Below are 17,009 nucleotides of genomic sequence, written 5' to 3' on the forward strand. Positions count from 1 at the left end.
TTCTCATTCAAGTATAAAACTAGTAAAAAAATGTAGGTTCTTTAAGCAGAAAATGTCCTCTAAAATTCTTAATAAACACAAAATTCAAACAACTTTATGACGTACAAAGTTCCTATGTAATTTTATGCACGTATATATATTTACTTAATTTCTATTTAATCGAATATCTCGATTCTCAGAAATTAGACAACCGACTAGAGCAACCATTTTCATCGGCCCTCGAATAGCGATCAGCGATAAATCACATTTGGAGCGATTGCGTTATCAGCGAATGGAATATCGATTTGACAGGTAACGGAACACTGACAGAGAAGAATAGCAGATCTTCCGGTACGTCAGGCCTTGAATAAACAAAGCTGATTTACATCTACTAACACGTCCAAAGATTATGATTTTCTAACCCATAAAATATATCGAATAATCCATAACACTCTAAACATAAAGAAACTTCTGTCCCCGAATCAGGTCACTAAATACTTAAAACTTTCAAAAACGAAAGCTGAAATTCTATTCTCACAGAACAAAGTAGAAAAATTCTACTGTCGTCTTATCTGAAAGAAAAGGAAATTCTGAAGGTCTGGGTTAGTCTCATTAACAATTAAAATTTAGGTCAAACATTCACTCCTAGTCACTCCAAGTCACTCCAGCTTCCTCACGTCAGTCGAATTCATTAGCATACCCCAGAAATCGCTACGTACTCGCTCACATTCAAATCGACAAGCACGCAGCCTCTGAATAAAAAACTGTAATCGCGTGGATCAACAGCCATCTACTTGACATCACCATTTCCTTCCTACTTTTGCATGTTTAATGGGACTGCTGAATAAATTTGAACGACCACGCGGTGTAACGTCCGAAAGGATCTACGGGTGAAGGATTCGATAGATAAGCGTGCATACAGGCGTCATCATCCGGCAGATCCTTCGCGATAATCTTCTGATAAGCGAAACAGGTATCCGGCGCGTCTTCCCTGAGACTGCTCTCTGGTTCCGCGAACATCACTGCGAGCTGCTCGCGATCCAGTTAACTGTTCTCTAAATTCCTGCACCAGTTACACTCTGCTCGAAAACACCGTGTCAGCGACGCGATTCGTCTCGCTAACTTCGATACACATCGCTGAGTGAATCTTCCAGCGGTTCTGAGTCCTTTCGCTAGCCTGTTACGCTGTTTATAATAGAATTGAGTACATGGAATTGTGTGATAAAGGCTATTGGGAACTGGAGCCTGAGAGATACCGCGATGTTCCTGGTGACAGTAGTACTGTGTTCATTTTTGTCTTCCCAGAACTAGTTGATTGAGAATGTTTCACTGTTAGGAAGCCCAATATTTATGGCTAGAGTCGTGGTTTGTTTTTGATACATGGATTACTTTTGAGGTTCATCTAGTATGTTTCGGGAAATTTTCTACGCTCGATATTAATTGTGGGTTGACTTAGTAGGCACTAGTGGTAGGGTACTATCAAGATTGGGATAGGGATACTACTAAGACTTATACTAGTGGTGTTAGTGTGATTGGTACTATTATGGTATAATTAGTATACTAGTGCTGGTAATGGTAATATTTGAAATACTAGTGAAGCTAGTACTGGTAAAGTAGCAGTGTTCAGAGCACCAAGACTAGTAACTACTAGTAACTACTACATACCTATGTAGTGGTAGTGTATGCACTAGTATTGTATTGCACTACTAGTAGTGTTTTTAATACTAGTAGCATTAATAGCAGTGTATATACTACTACTGTAATAATCTTAGTGTTTCTAATACTATTAGTATTAATAACAGTGCATGTACTAGTACTGTAGCACTACTAGTATAACTAGTACACTAGTATATCACCACGCGCCTACTAAAGCTAACACAGTACTATTATCAATACAAAATTCCTCGCCTGTCATTACCCAAACTCCAATTCCCAAAACTGCAGAAGACACTTCTGAAACACTTTCGAGCCACTGCTACTACTAGTTCACTTCGATCGCTAACTCCGCCGATTTAAATAATCAACAAGAGTCCAGTATTTCAGTCATCGAACAGCAAGCTTCGATTCCTGAAATATCGAGGTCTGTTAACGCGATGCTTCCCAAACGTCAACTAGCGCGCCCGCGACGAGAGATCAGCTGTTGCGACACAAACTGAAAGGCAAAGGAAGACTCTGCGCTTCGCGCGTGAGGGAAACGAGCAGCTACTGAACGTTCATCGTGCCGTACGATTCTCCCGCAAATTCAACGAGACGAGAACGGCCGAGTACCGGTTCGTGCCGCTTCGTCGACGTGTACCTCTTATAAGGTGAGATTCGAAGGTGCATCGATGCACTCACGCGAGAAGCCCACCTACGCGTGTGCACCCACACGCAGAGCGAAGCGAACGCTACCGATCGAGATCAATGCATCGAGCAGTTTTATGCGATTACCATCGTTGGATTTAGTTTCCTGCATATTCCTCAGATTGAGACGGAGCTTTTATTGGAAGTATTTGAGGAGTCGAGTTACTGCTATCTGAATATTTCCATATTTATATGCGTGCAGTAGGTGAGCGTGCACGATGCAGCATGGAATTTCCATAACATCTTATGAATACTGTATTTATTAAAATAGAATTATTTTAGGGACACTGTTTAAATTAAGTCGATAGTAATAGAGTAATTATGGGGAAATGAATACCTTCTCCTTGCTCAATTCATTGTAAGACAGTGAATTATTGAATTTTAATGATGCATGTGACGCGATAAAGTGTTAAGTGATAGATTGCTACATAATCATACTGAAATTTTAAACTGAGACGATTGAATTGAATTGTATTAAGTGGAAAATTAATTTATGCTCGAAGTGTATATAATGAGTGATTGTATGCTAAAATTTATTGCTTCTCGTGCATGAGTTTTGCGCGTGCTTGATAATTACTAGCTACGGTGATCGAAAAAAAAAATATCTCTTGAAACTACTTCATGCAGTAGGTGCCGCAAAAAGCGACTACTTAAGGTGCATTTAAAATAACTATCTCGTTTTGTACCTAACACAGCAAAAATGTAACAGTATTTAGCCATTTAAACGAGCTAAAAATAATCAACATGGAAAGCAGTCTAATTCTGTGATAAATTTATTTAATAAAATATAATAATTACATTCGTGTACAGTTTTAAGATTAATATTAAGTGTATATTTTATTTCTCTAAAAGATTCTATAAAATTCTACAAAGATATATCTGTATAATGAAATGGAAACGTAATCGAATATTCTCTAAAGGTAGAACAAAAGAAACAAGAGAGTAATTAGTAAGAAGCCACTCAAAAGCAACATTTATTATATAATAATTACAATCAGCATGTACAAAAGTTAACTAAAAATGAAAATACTCTAAAGGTCTGTTACATTTGCATTTATATCATTGCAAAAATCAGAGTAATAAGGACGATACTAGTTAACTAAAATCTAAACAAGTCGCGTTAGAAAATTAACTACTGATTTCGTATAAGAAGAATGTAAAAACGATACATGTATTTCTATTTTAGTTTCGCGAAATTAATAGTTATTTATTACTTAAGAAAAATGTCCGTCTTTAAGCTAACAATTTATCAGTAAAATTCAGTTTCTTTTAGAAGCAATATTACATAAAATCGCAATGAAATTTGCAATGCGTGTCAATGACCAAAATCAACATCAATGTGCAAAATAATTTACTAATTAAGCATGCAACTAATCAATCTATCATTCAGACAAATTTACACATGCACTTATATGTATGTACATCTACATCATACAAGGTATTATATCACACACATTCATCTTGTGCGCAAATCGTATATAAATTATTAAATATAAAATTAACTTTCCAATTCAATACTCTAAATTTATAATAATCAGTGTTTATGTAAAAATTTCGCGAGTTTTAGAAAGATTCGAATCTTAATCGAATTCAGATAATAGCAAAACCTTGAATCACTTAACACTATCTAGAAATTTAATCGCAAAAATTTGTAGACACACGAGAAATTAATTATTAACATTATTTTATATAATACTTTTCAAGACTAAAGTGTATATTAAAACTAAAAATGAATATTCACTTCTAAAGTACTTGCATATCAGTCTTCAATAGCTTACAAGTATATTTACACATCATTTCTTGAAATGACATTTAAATTTGTGGCGCTTAATAATCTCACTACATCAATGAACACGATTTTCGCTAGTTACTGGGACTCTGAAGACGTACAAAATAAATTAACTGCAAATGTGATTAATTTAATATGCGTCAAACACTTTAATTTTACATATATTGAAATTAAGAAATGTTTCGTGATGTCACTTTAAAACATTTGTTCAATTTCATGCGAAAATTAATTTTGATTGAACACTGAACACTTGTTCAAAGTTTGCAGCTAAATTATGTGAAAAATCACTGCAGCTAATTACTCTTTACTGTGACCATAAAAATCTCAAAAGTCATTAAACTTGAAAGGAAGCTTATTTTACTCCGTGCTTCTCCCTTCATGGGATATTTCTTAGGGCGAAACATATTCGATGTTTCTTAATTGAAAAATTAAGAAAGCAGGAAAAAAACAAGTCCACTCAGAGCAGTAACTAACACAGCAGTCACGTAAGACAGCGATATAGAAAGTGATCGACGTTGAATTTGATTGATGTACTCACCGCGAATTTGTTTCACATATTTTTCGCTTTGGAACGAATTGCTCACGGACTCCAATAGAGCGTGAAGGCACCTCAGATTTTCTCTGCATGCGCACTCAACTTCGGTCTATAACATAAAAAGCTAATTTAATGTTTTAATCCATAGATATTCCACCATGCACTACTTTCAGAAGATACGATACACATACTATTACGATATTAAATGCTTTCATGTAAAATCCAAATTCGAATTGTTCAAGTTTATCCTCGTTAAAGTTATTCCAAAGAAAACACAAAAGCACGAAATCAAATACATTATATTTAATGTTTTGGTCTGTTTTTCGAAATATCTATGCATTTAATATAGTTAAAATTACTGTACACATGTTAATGTTTCACTAATTTCCACTCTTATTATTTACACTTCATGCACTACTTTTTTTCAGCTTGTGTACCCATCACCTAATCTGTTAAGCATATCCTAATATATAAGTAAAAAATGTTAATGCAATTGAATAAATTATTAATAACCTTGAATATTACAGTTATACCTTGTATGTTATTCAGAAGCAGCTTTTCCCAGAGAACGTACCTTCCAAAAGGCCAACACGAGACTGAGACCACGTACCAATGTCAGAGACGTAAACACTGACTTCAGTGTTCACCTCTGCGATTTATTGCAGTACATTGCAAAAGCAGGATAAGGATAGTGTCTTCGGTGAGCATGCAAACAAACGCTGTTATGCCAAGATTTTTTTTTCGGGCTTGCTCGTATCGTCCCACGCGAGTATTTTCAACTGAATGGTATCCAATTGATAGTTTTCTTCACTTACTTTTTTTTCACGATCTATTTATGTGTATTTCTTGTTAGTTTTATCGTTCTGTGATATTCAGAAGCAAGTTTAAAATTGAGACGAATAGGACTCCAAATAAATACATATAAATAAAGACTCTAAAAATTTGTGAACTCGAAGATTCGAATATACGAAAATTTGAAAATTTGAATTTGAAAATTTGAATTTGAAATATTTGAAAATTTAAATTTGAAATATTTGAAATTTTGAATTTAAAATATTTGAAAATTCGAAAATTTGAATTTGAAATATTTGAAAATTCGAAAATTTGAATTTGAAATATTTGAATATTTGAATATTTGAATATTCGAAAATTTGAATTTGAAATATTTGAACATTCGAAAACTTGAATTTTATTTAATGCTAAATTGACTTTAATGTTGAAAGTTGAGTTATTTAAAGAACTTTTCTCATTTTATTGCTTATGCTACATACTACATGCTTCTGCCTATCGCTGTATAATTTGAATATCTACATTCAAACTTAGCTTATAAAATGAGTTTTAGTATTTCCAGTTTTATAGGCTCTGAATTATATTTGATTAATACCTAGTTGCAAGCACGGCTTGGTATGAACGCACGTTTACTTCTGTGTTCATAATTAGGGTCATTAATACTATCAACAAGCAGCACGAATCAGGAAGTTAAAGTGAAATAAATAAAATTCCCTGTTTGATGCCAATAATTCATATATTTCAATAAATCCTGTATGCGATCGACAGAAGCCGAACAAACACAAACACACAAACAGAAAAGCAAGCTTCACCTTTCATTAAAATCCTTTCATCTCTGATGTAAACAATTTTATTCAAAGTTTTACATTTTACACTCTCTGTATAGCGATTCTTCAAATGCTACACTAATCTATCGCATACAATGAATATAATCGTAAGCTCTATCGTAACATCTACACAAATCGATCAATTATATCATAAATGAGATCAATGCTCAACATCGTGTATCGTCACGCATTAAATTGGCACGTAGTCATTAAAAAACAATTCCATGTATTATTACAATACACAACGTCGCCATTTAGAACGACATACACTCTGATCATCATGAACCTGATGACGCCCGTTCGATCACAATGTTGCAACAATAAAATGCATTATTAAAATTATCTTAAAGCTAGCATTCAAAGCGAACAGAAGGCACAGGCAAAGCAGAAAAAGCAAGCTAATCGAACTTTTTGCAATTGCGTGACATAGGTGACGCCAAATTAAGCAAAAAATATTTCATGCGTTCGCAAATCCGCACGATATTACCCACGCTGCAAATGGTTTTATGGTAGAGGCACGTGAAGAATATGTTAACGCTCCTCCACACAGCGCAAAACAGTTTGTAGGGCATCAGCCCTACGAAATGTCGAAGCATTAACATTGCTGGATTTATACGTACGCAATCCTCTGGTATCGCCACGTTGTTTTGCCTTATAAACAAATTTTCGGCGAGGGACAATTGCGACTGCGATTTCTCCACCACGTTACGGATGTCCTCTATGTCACTGTCACTGTCCTCCGTGGTGTCAGTGATTTCCTGCAATTTCAATTTAAATACTTTAATATAGACCATGTTCAATATTTTAACGTAATAATTTAATATATATTTTCTAAGTTTTGTTTCTAAGTATTGAAGCATGTGAGCAGGTACTTATGGGGATTATTTCTATTAATTACTTTAATAGATAATCTATTGAAAGGGTGAAAGAGAAAAATATGTTACAATTCTGGACAATAGCGATTACTTAGAGAATTCTATAGAAATATAATTTCTTGATTTCTCATGGAAAAGTTTGTTTCGCAAATTTCAATGAACAGGATGTTACTAATAGTTTTAGAGGAGTAATTGCGTGTCATTGACTAGATGATATTGAAGTTTAGCGAGGAGTCTAATGATGCTTTTATGTCCACGCACCAGCGGTGCTTAGAACGCATTCAAATCAAGGACATGTATTTTTGAAACGTACTTATCTTGATTATTTATCGTTTACTAGTATCAAGATAAGAATTGATCTGTTTAAACACAAAAATGATTGCTCTGTTTAGTAAAACGAGTATTTTGAAACTTCTCTTATAAACGAGATATAAAATTTAATTGTGAACTAAATCACAATTATTCAATATAATGTAATAAATAATTTTCCTGTCCACTCTACGAGACTACTCATTAGGTCACTACTATTATTATTACTATTACAATTTTTATAATTGCACATTTATTTAATATATTTAATGAATGATAGCAAATTTGAGCAATAAATTTAATTACTGTGCGTATGTAAAAATGAATTTCTTATACTGCATGACAGTTTATCATAATATTCAATAAAGAATACAATTTATTAGAGTCTACGATTTATATTCGACATAAAATCGTACTCTGTATACTTGACTGCAAAGGAGCTACAGTGGCGACTGTGTCCGTAATTACATCGTTTATCCTCGTTAAGATATCATCATTGTCAGAGACGCATTCATCTCAGAGAGTTCTTGATAACAGTCGAGAGAGATTCGAGCAAGAAATATCATTTAAGAGAGATCTTTTAAAATAAAAATATGAAGAAAGAAGAAATTTAATTGCAAGTTATCACTAAATATTTACTATTCACTGTCACTTAAATGAATTGAAAATTACGAGAAACTAAATATTAGTAAGTTTATATGTTATATAGCTAGTAGAATTCTTTAGCTAAAGTATATGTGACCAAACATGGTAGTAAAAGGTATAAGGTTGCAAGGTAAAATGAATTTATTATATAATTATGTATATCCGTGTGCTTTCAGATGCTTCAACATTTATTCGTTGCAGAAGAATCACATTCTTCCACCAGCAACATACAAATAATTCTTCGATATTTTTATTTTCATAAACTGAGGTGCTATAAATTCTACATTAATAAACAAAACACTACCACTACTAATAACATAATTAAACTACGACTTCGGTATATTGAACACAAAATAGCTCCGACATATTATAATTAAAGAAGAACATTACTTCAATTGAAGATGAATCATAATACGTCGAAGTAATTTGAATTAATTTCAGAGAAAATTATTCTGAACACATCTTGTGGCTAAATTATTTCTAGTTTCTAGTTTAACAGTATCAGATACTTGTATAATACTGTAAGGAATGTTTAAAGCTATACCGACGTCGATCGAGGCGATACAATAAAGAAAGATTAATGTGCAACGCGATGGAAGTGATTCGTATATACAAGACGGTGAAAGACCAAGTGCAAAATTATTTTACAAAAAGAATATGGACACTTGGTCAAGAAGGAAGAATAGAATGGAACGTACATGGTGTATACGACTTCTAGGCAGCGGAGAACTAGCTGGAACCGCGCTCATACTGGAGGCACAGTCCGACTGACTGTCAAGGAAGTTCCTGTAATCGTCCCCGAAGTCCAACAATCTTCGTGCCGTTTCTACATCTGGTGCTTCGCTGTACGGTTCGCTCATATACTTCTCCTATTAAAAACAGAGCAATAAGTGAAAGTGGATAATCCACTAATAGCAGCGTTAGCCACTTAACTAACTCGCCCAGGGATTAAAACAAACGCTATAAACTTCAATCAAATTTTATCGATTAATAAATAATAGTTCTATTAATTCTGCGAAATATGTTTAATCAGCGTTCTATTAACTTCCTAGTAAATGGCATCGACAGTGTCAAATAAGAAGTTTCGTAAGATAGCGTACACGAGGTACGCATCCTCATTAACTAGCCACTTTACTCATCAGTCGCTCTCATAAACAGTTAACACTTTCACAATCCCCAGTTTTCGAACCAGAACACATCAAATGTCTTTTAAACGAAATTTATGGTTGAAATTTCAGATGTATTGAAATGGTGCAACTAAATTTATTACTGACTCCTAGTTTCAATCAACCTCTGCCTAATGAACTGGTATTTGATATTTCTAATACCAGGGGATTATCATCACGTGATTGACTTTCACGAAGCTCAAATATATTACTTATTAAATTAAAATAATATTAAAATCGAAGCACAGAGATAATGAACGTGAGACAAGAAAACTCCAAATCCTAATAAAAGTAGCTCATCTCACTTCACAACTTCCAGATCTCGATATTAGAATTCTAATGTTAAAAGAAATCATTTTTTTATATTTTTAAGAAAAGGTGTTTCTGTCCACCATTAGAGACTGAAGATATCTTTCTACTTAAGAATTCTCTACAAATTACTTTCTCTCGAGGTCTTTAATTTTGATTAAACCTGACTAAATCTATTGCCAAACTACCAAAATCAACTCATCCTCGGATGACTAATGACTAATGACATTAAATACACGGCAAAACTGTATCAATAGAATTTGAAATACAGCCAATGAGTATACATAACACCTCAGGTCTCCAACTCCTCCAAGCACCATCACCATTTACCTGATAGTTATCCCAGGCCTGCTCAGAGAACGAGTTATTCCCCAGACTGTTCATCTCGACGTCGCTGTCCAAGTTCATCTGCTGGCTGCAGAGCTCCTTAGTGCTCAGAACAGTGTCCAGCAAGCTTTCGTCGTACCCAAACCGTCCTCGAGCGCAGTTCCTTTGGTCCTCGCCCTCAGTCTCAGACGTGGACGCCGCCGAGGTGCAGCAGGGCAGCCTAAATGGCGGCGTGGGGTCGCTGACGATGGTCCTCTCCGAAGACAGCTGCTGATGGGCGATGCAGCCCGAGAAGGAGCCAGACTTGACCAGCGTCGTCAGACGACCATGGCAGTCCCTCGAGATGGTCCGTATCGTTCGACTTCCGCTCACCTTTCGCCCAGAGCGTTGCTGGTTCGAGGAGCTGCCGTCGCTTCCGGCCGACTGGTTCGCCGCGTTCGCGCCCTCCGAGCTAGACTCGCTCTTGCGACCCTGAATTTCGAGGGAACAGAGGAAGAGGGAGAAACGTGAAATTATACGAATAGTTTCGTTCCTTTTTGCCTGCTTTCGGCCCGAGATCCCCTTCCTTTTTTGCCCCCCTCGACGACTTACCAAGTTCTTCTTGCGAAGCCTGCTCTTCTTCCTGCGCAACGAGCTGTTTCGAACCACCCGACCGTCCTGGCAGATGATCGACTCCTCCAGCAAGGTGGACGTCGAGTTGTTGAACGATTTCCGTGATCCTCTGTAATTTCGAGTTCGAGAAACGGAGAATGTTATGGTGTATTGCTCAAGACTCCGTGCTTTATCGAGGCTTCGTGTGAATGTAACGTGAAGCGATACACTGGCTTTTAGGGGGACTCTAATTCTAGGAATCTTGGGGAAAAGAAGCTTCTACTTTGGGAAGTCAGATGAAGGTGAGATTCTATGGATGAGGAGATTTGAGGATCTCGTGCTCTGGCTAGGGGATTTGAAGTCGTCTAATTTTTAGGATAAATATTTAGATGGGGAAGTGAAAGCAATAAAGAGGATTTATGTTTTGCAATATTTAAAAAATATTCTGTATCTATGGAAAGTATTAAATCTGTATCTATGGAAGTACTATTTTGCAAACAATATCAAAGCAGAAATAATTTCTTATATGTTGATCTTGTATGTACCTTGTACTGTTTCACTCAATTTTGAATAATGCATGAGACGTCTGATGTGCATTTACTAATATAGCATGCCCCAAGACTATGGAATAATTGAGTTGCAGCACTTTTAGGGCTGCAATCTCTTTATACAAATATTCAGCTTACAGATTTCTTTAAAGATACAAGCAGGAGAATCAAATATGAAGAAAAAGACTTTTCAGAATTAAGTCCCTTCCTCTACAGACTTAGAGCAATAGAAATAAGCTACCATAAGGAGATAGAGTCCTCTTAATATAGAAAAATGTAGACACTATCGAAAGATAAATACATTTTACAATATTCCAAAGAGGAAACAAGACTCAGGTTTCAGTTCTTTAATTCTGAGTAGCTAAACAACTAAACTACTAATTAATCGAAATGAAAAAGCGAAGAGAACTCACGTGGCGTCAAGGGACACGGACTTGGTCGGCGGTGTGGCGATTAGCTGATGCAGCGCGGTCTCCGAGATGGAGAACTGTGAAATGGGGTCGTTCGTTTGATTCAAGCCAGAGTTGTTTCCGATCTGCGAGATGCACGAAACGCTCCACGGCCTGGGCCCGTTCGGTTTCTGCTTCGAGCGCATCACGACTTTCGGCGTGCTCGAGTCTAGCATCGGATGCGCTTCGTTGATCGGCGTCTTCTCAGCGTCGTCAAATATTTCTTGCGACACCGACTGGGACGTGCAGCCGAGGGCACCTTCGAATCGGCGGTAAGTCGCCACGCTGCTCTGCAGATCCTCAGACGAAACCGACTGCCTCTCCCCGTCGGATTCCTCTGTCGTGTACTCGCCGCTTGCATCGCAGCTATCCAGCGGCTGCAATTCACGCTGATTACAATTGTTACGAAACGTTATAATTCTCCCCCCCTGTTGACCCTTGTTAGCCACCGCCTGCTTCAACGTGTGGGGTCAAACCCGAGAAACTAGAGACTTGAAATCCTTGGGAAGAATTTTTGGAACATTTACTGCTTCTAGTTTTACAGGGATACTGAGACAATGATTCTAAGACAGTGCCTCTTCGTTGGAGACTTATTACTCAGTGTTTACTGGGATTCATAGATAGGGGAATTCCTTTCTGAAGAGCACATGAAACTTTCTTTCCTTTTGGTCAAAATGTGGGTAAGAGTTCCAGGTTTAATATAATTAATTTGGGAGATTTAAGAGGAAATTAGAAATATTGAGGGATGTATAGACGACCTAAGTCACGCGTATAAATCATTAGAATTTCTGCCTTAACTGAAGAATACTAGAACTCTTCTCAAAAATACAAAGGAAGCTTAAAACAAACTAGATTTACCAGAAACCAAGCTTGATTAGACGTTGCTCCATAAGTCTCAAACTTAAATAAAGCCTCTGGAGCTTCATATTCTTCAAGGCTTCAAGATCCCTAGTTTCCAATAAAATTCTCTCTAGAACCCCTCAGATTCCATTCCCAGAATGAAGCCCTTTTTCTCCACCCTCCATCTAGCATCCAAAGAGCCATTATCTAGTGCCCCAAGAGTGTAAAAGAACCCCTCGCGGCGCAGAAGGCGACAGTCGAGCATCGTATCACGTAACAATAGCAGTAATTACAGCTTACCTGGGACGTGGATCGTCCATCGTGGCCACGCACGGAGTTGAGCTTCAACCACTCCTTGATGCGAGCGTACTTAGCGCGATGATTGTTCGTTATACCCTCCTTATCGTTGAGGATGAGCTGGGGGAACGTCTTAGCTGTTCCTGCTCGCCTCTCCTCGCCGACTAATTTCTCAACCTCCTTAATGAGCCTCTGGATGCTCGTCTTGTCGTTTCTCGTTTCGTCGTCGCTGTCCTTCTCTCGTTGGGAGGACGCGTCGGTTTCGTTTGAAGTCTCGTCGACACACTCCATGCCGACCTCTTTCACGGACTGCTTCTTCTTCTTCTTCTTCTGCTCGTCCCTCGTTCTCGCGGCTTCCGTCGCGCTCTGGGCCGCCTCGTTGAAATCGAGACGCACCACCACGTTCGTTTTACGCTGCTCCGAGTTGTGGCTCGACTCTGGGGACGGAGTGTACGTCCACTCCTCCTCGGACGAGTCCTCCGCGACGATTGCTGGCTCCTCGTTCTGCTCGGAGTCGGTGTCCAGGTGTCGGAAGTAGAAGGTCGCGCAGTTCTTCGATTTCCTGTCGGATCTAATAGGAGAAACGGGGACTTAGCGGTGTGCTAGATTCTCATGCCTGCGTGGCGCTTGCTGCCGTGATCGGTGAGTACAATAGAAGGAACTGAATTTTTTCCTTTCTCGACGTGATACATTTCTGGCTTCAAAAATTCAAACGTTCAAGCTTTCAGACATGCAAAATTTCACGTTTTTTCACTGCGAAGCATACAAATACATACAATTTTTGAATTTTTGAATTTTTGCATTTTTGCATTTTTGAATTTTTGAATCTTCGAATTTTTAAATATGCAAGTAAATTATAAGATCTTCAAAATTTGAAAATATTTAATATTTAAATTTTCAAATACTCAAACACTTAAATATTTAAAATATTAAAATTTTCAGTTACTTTAATATTGAAAAACTTCAAATATTTTCTACTAAACAAGTCTTCAATTTTTCTTCTGTTATTATTGATCTACTAATACTGTATTAAGTTGAAATTAGATATTAAATTGATTGCTGAGAAAATGTAGTCACATTTCACAATAAAAATTCAATTCATCCTACAATTAATCCGTATGTCACTATCGTTTTATATGAATAAGTTGAAATAATGAAACGTATTATTCTTGTGAAACGACAGGTGTGTACATTGATCAGATGTCCACTCTGAGAATATTACTAAGCAAATTATCTCCACATGTGTCCGTTATTTGTTATTGATTATCAGATACCAAATATAATCTACACTGTACACAAAACGTTATAATCAGAAATAAGTTCTTATCTCCCTGACTTCCAACTTTAATCAGAGGACTAAATATACGAATAATTATAGTCCATACAAACCATACAATATAAAGAACAAATAATTACACATATAATCCTCCCAAAATAAATCAAATCTCTACCTATGCTCTATTACCTCACTCACATAAAAAAGCATAAGCTTCCATATATATCCACAGTCTAATCACAACTTCCCCAGAGATACATACTCACAAAGTCCCCACCAGACTCCAAAGAGACCCACAATTAAATACAAAGGCTGTCAGAGGCCCATCCTCGAAAAAGAAACTCTCAGTTCCCGAGCCACCGCCAATTATGGCGGAAGTGTCACAGAAATCGAAAAGGGAGAACGACCAGTACGTATCAATAATTCCACGGTTCACCATAAACTACGCCTCGCCCGAGGGAAACGAAACGTTTTCGCTGCTACTGTCATCTGTCAAGACCGAAGGCGAAGTGGAGCAGCCGCGTCCCACGAATTCACGTTCGTGCGTGACAACAGGTGGCGTCCGCCCACAAGATAAAAAGGCCCGATAAGGCGAGGGACTCACGTGTTAAAAGAGGCGGCCTCCTCAGTCGTTCTACGACGTTTCACTGGCTCGTTCGCCGCGAGATCGCCGTTCGATTGCCCGACGTTTCCGGGCTGGCCGTCGATCTGATCGCAACTCTCCTCGATGGCCGTCGAATTCGTCATCGGCACAGTGTCAGGTGTTGGTGGCATCTCGTCCTCCTCGTCTTCGCTCACGGCGTCTTCCTCGATGTCACCCTCCTCACCTTGGTCACCCAACGCGGAAGCGATTCGGTTGATTGTTTCTTGAGGATTCTCTGACACCTCGGACTTCGCGTCCATCACACACAGCTGGCACAGCTCATCCTGTGGACAGAACGAATTAAACACTTTTTTATGTGACACTTAGGCTGAGGTCTACGATAGGTTCGTTTAATGGTTTACATAACCGTACAGGGTGATCTGTTTATCTGGAAACCGTTTAATGAGCGCTGCCAGCACTTAGAGTGACAATTAAAATAAAATTCAATAGTGCTTATGATCCAAGTACAAATAGACATTACGAAAGCAATTACAATAAATGCTGCCAGTGGTCGATGGGTTTCTAGGTAAATTGACTTTTGAGGATAAGTTCGTTTCTGTGAAAGACGAATCGAGGTGAAAATGTATGAAAAATATTAAAAATTGTTGTCTATAGGTTCACTCTTGTATCGATAACGGAATTGGTCGAAATATTCCTACCTCATGAGAAGTGTCTTGAGATTCATTAGAGTCAATGCTCTCCAGAGGACTTCTCATACTAGGACATGAGTCGTATTTAGGAAGACCTCATTTGCTGAGATGGCTTCGTGGTTACTCTTTTCAAATATATTTTAAGATTAAGGGGTTAACATTCGAATGAAATGGTATCCTACTGAGTACTTTATTATAGCTATTAATTATAGGTAGAACGTATAAACTGTTTATTGCGAATCACACTCAACACGTTTTCGATACTCGAACCGCTCGATTACATCTCCCTATTGCTACTGACTATCACAATAACAAGCAATATTACTGCGATAATTTTCCACGATAAGGATTTAATTATCGAGCAGGTTGCTAAGTGACGTGCTAACGCGTATTTACACTAGTGTTATTCCATTGGAACGTTAAAGAATGGACGAGAGAAAATAATTAATTTATCTAATAGTAACTAATCAATTTCCCCCGCATTAAATATCTCAATTCCTTTTTTCTTTATTTTTTTTCTAGAGAAAGACGTGGCAAGGATGTTCTACTTTAACTTTAACGTTTTCATGAAATATCTATACGTATCTATTATAGCTTTAATGTTTAGAGAGATATGATCTTGAAAATCGAGGCTAGTTGTAAATACTAGACAACGAATACTCGACCGGAAATAAGATGAAGTTATAGAGTACACACGAGGTATTAAATTGATTAAAAGACGTCCGTAGAACACGGATAATAAATTATTCCTGTTACAAATCGTCTACATTTCAGACAGATTTCGAATTTTTAAATATTTTAAGATTCAAATAAGGAATTTTGAATTTCAAATTTCTGAATTCAAGTTTCAAATTTAAAATTTCAATTTTTTCAAATTGAGAATATTACCATTGTAATATAGAACTATTGACTAACTTATACTTAGTTAATGAATTTGATGATCCCCTAACAAGCTCAGTAGACTTTCAGTTTCTAAATACCTATTTTATATGTGTAGCAAAGCACGTCAATTTTATTTCTAAAAATAAAGAATACCTCACTTTCACTTGACAAAAAATTCCTCTAATATTCCGTGCAGCAAGACACAAATATTCTATTTTCAGTATCATCCCATTCATTACGAATAAATAAGACATTAAAAGCAACCTGAAATAACTAAAATGAAGATGCTCCGAGAGCATTCGGAGCACGTAACTCGATTCCCGCCGATGCGTCACAGCACGAGGTAACTGTCTTTTCCCATAAAGAAACGTTAAGGTAAAATTGTTTCCATGATCGATGCTACTTGTTTTACGCGAAGAAAGCAAACAGTCGGAGCTGAAGGTGAATACTTAAAAAAAAAAAAAAGTAATGAAACGTAATAACTTTCCGCGCGTTACAACGTAAGAAACTGGTTCCAGGGATGGAATAAAACGGTTGGAGAGAAAAAAAATCCTCACGGCCTCTGCCTCGAAGAGGGAGAAGGGTTGATGCAACGCGTGGGCACGTTCCTCAACGTCACGTACGTGTAATTACGCGTCAATTTCAATTTTTATTTTATTTCGTCTCGTGAATATTTCAGAAGGTAAAAGGCCCCGCGCGTACTTTCTCCTGGCGAGTTCTCATTCCGCTCGAGCAGAGCTACGGGGTTTAAACGCAAGGATTTTCGAGCTTCCTCGGTGAATAAGAAAAAAACGAGGATGGGGAAAAAAAAGAAAAAGAAGGTACCGTTCCCTCGTGATTCGTCCTCTGCCCACGCACCATTCTCTGCGCGTCCACTTTTCGATAATAACGGAGCGATTCTGTGTCACGGAACCCTTTGGGGCGGTCAAATTTTATTGCA

The 17,009-nt window shown here is 37.3% G+C and overlaps 1 protein-coding gene across 2 annotated transcripts in view; it reads right to left on the minus strand.

Annotated features, from left to right (window-relative positions):
* Window positions 1–17,009, minus strand: part of LOC143178913 (uncharacterized) — a 133,107-nt gene that overhangs the window by 30,237 nt on the left and 85,861 nt on the right. For both annotated transcript variants that reach the window (XM_076377851.1, XM_076377856.1), the window contains 8 exons: window positions 14,499–14,821; window positions 12,622–13,189; window positions 11,446–11,858; window positions 10,485–10,614; window positions 9,897–10,364; window positions 8,790–8,960; window positions 6,883–7,020; window positions 4,650–4,755 (listed from right to left, as the gene is read on the minus strand). In XM_076377851.1, the coding sequence (XP_076233966.1) occupies window positions 4,650–4,755; window positions 6,883–7,020; window positions 8,790–8,960; window positions 9,897–10,364; window positions 10,485–10,614; window positions 11,446–11,858; window positions 12,622–13,189; window positions 14,499–14,821 (2,317 nt within the window). The remainder of the gene's footprint in view (window positions 1–4,649; window positions 4,756–6,882; window positions 7,021–8,789; window positions 8,961–9,896; window positions 10,365–10,484; window positions 10,615–11,445; window positions 11,859–12,621; window positions 13,190–14,498; window positions 14,822–17,009) is intronic.

Source organism: Calliopsis andreniformis, chromosome 1 (assembly GCF_051401765.1).
Source record: "Calliopsis andreniformis isolate RMS-2024a chromosome 1, iyCalAndr_principal, whole genome shotgun sequence".
In the NCBI taxonomy this organism is placed as follows: domain Eukaryota; kingdom Metazoa; phylum Arthropoda; class Insecta; order Hymenoptera; family Andrenidae; genus Calliopsis; species Calliopsis andreniformis.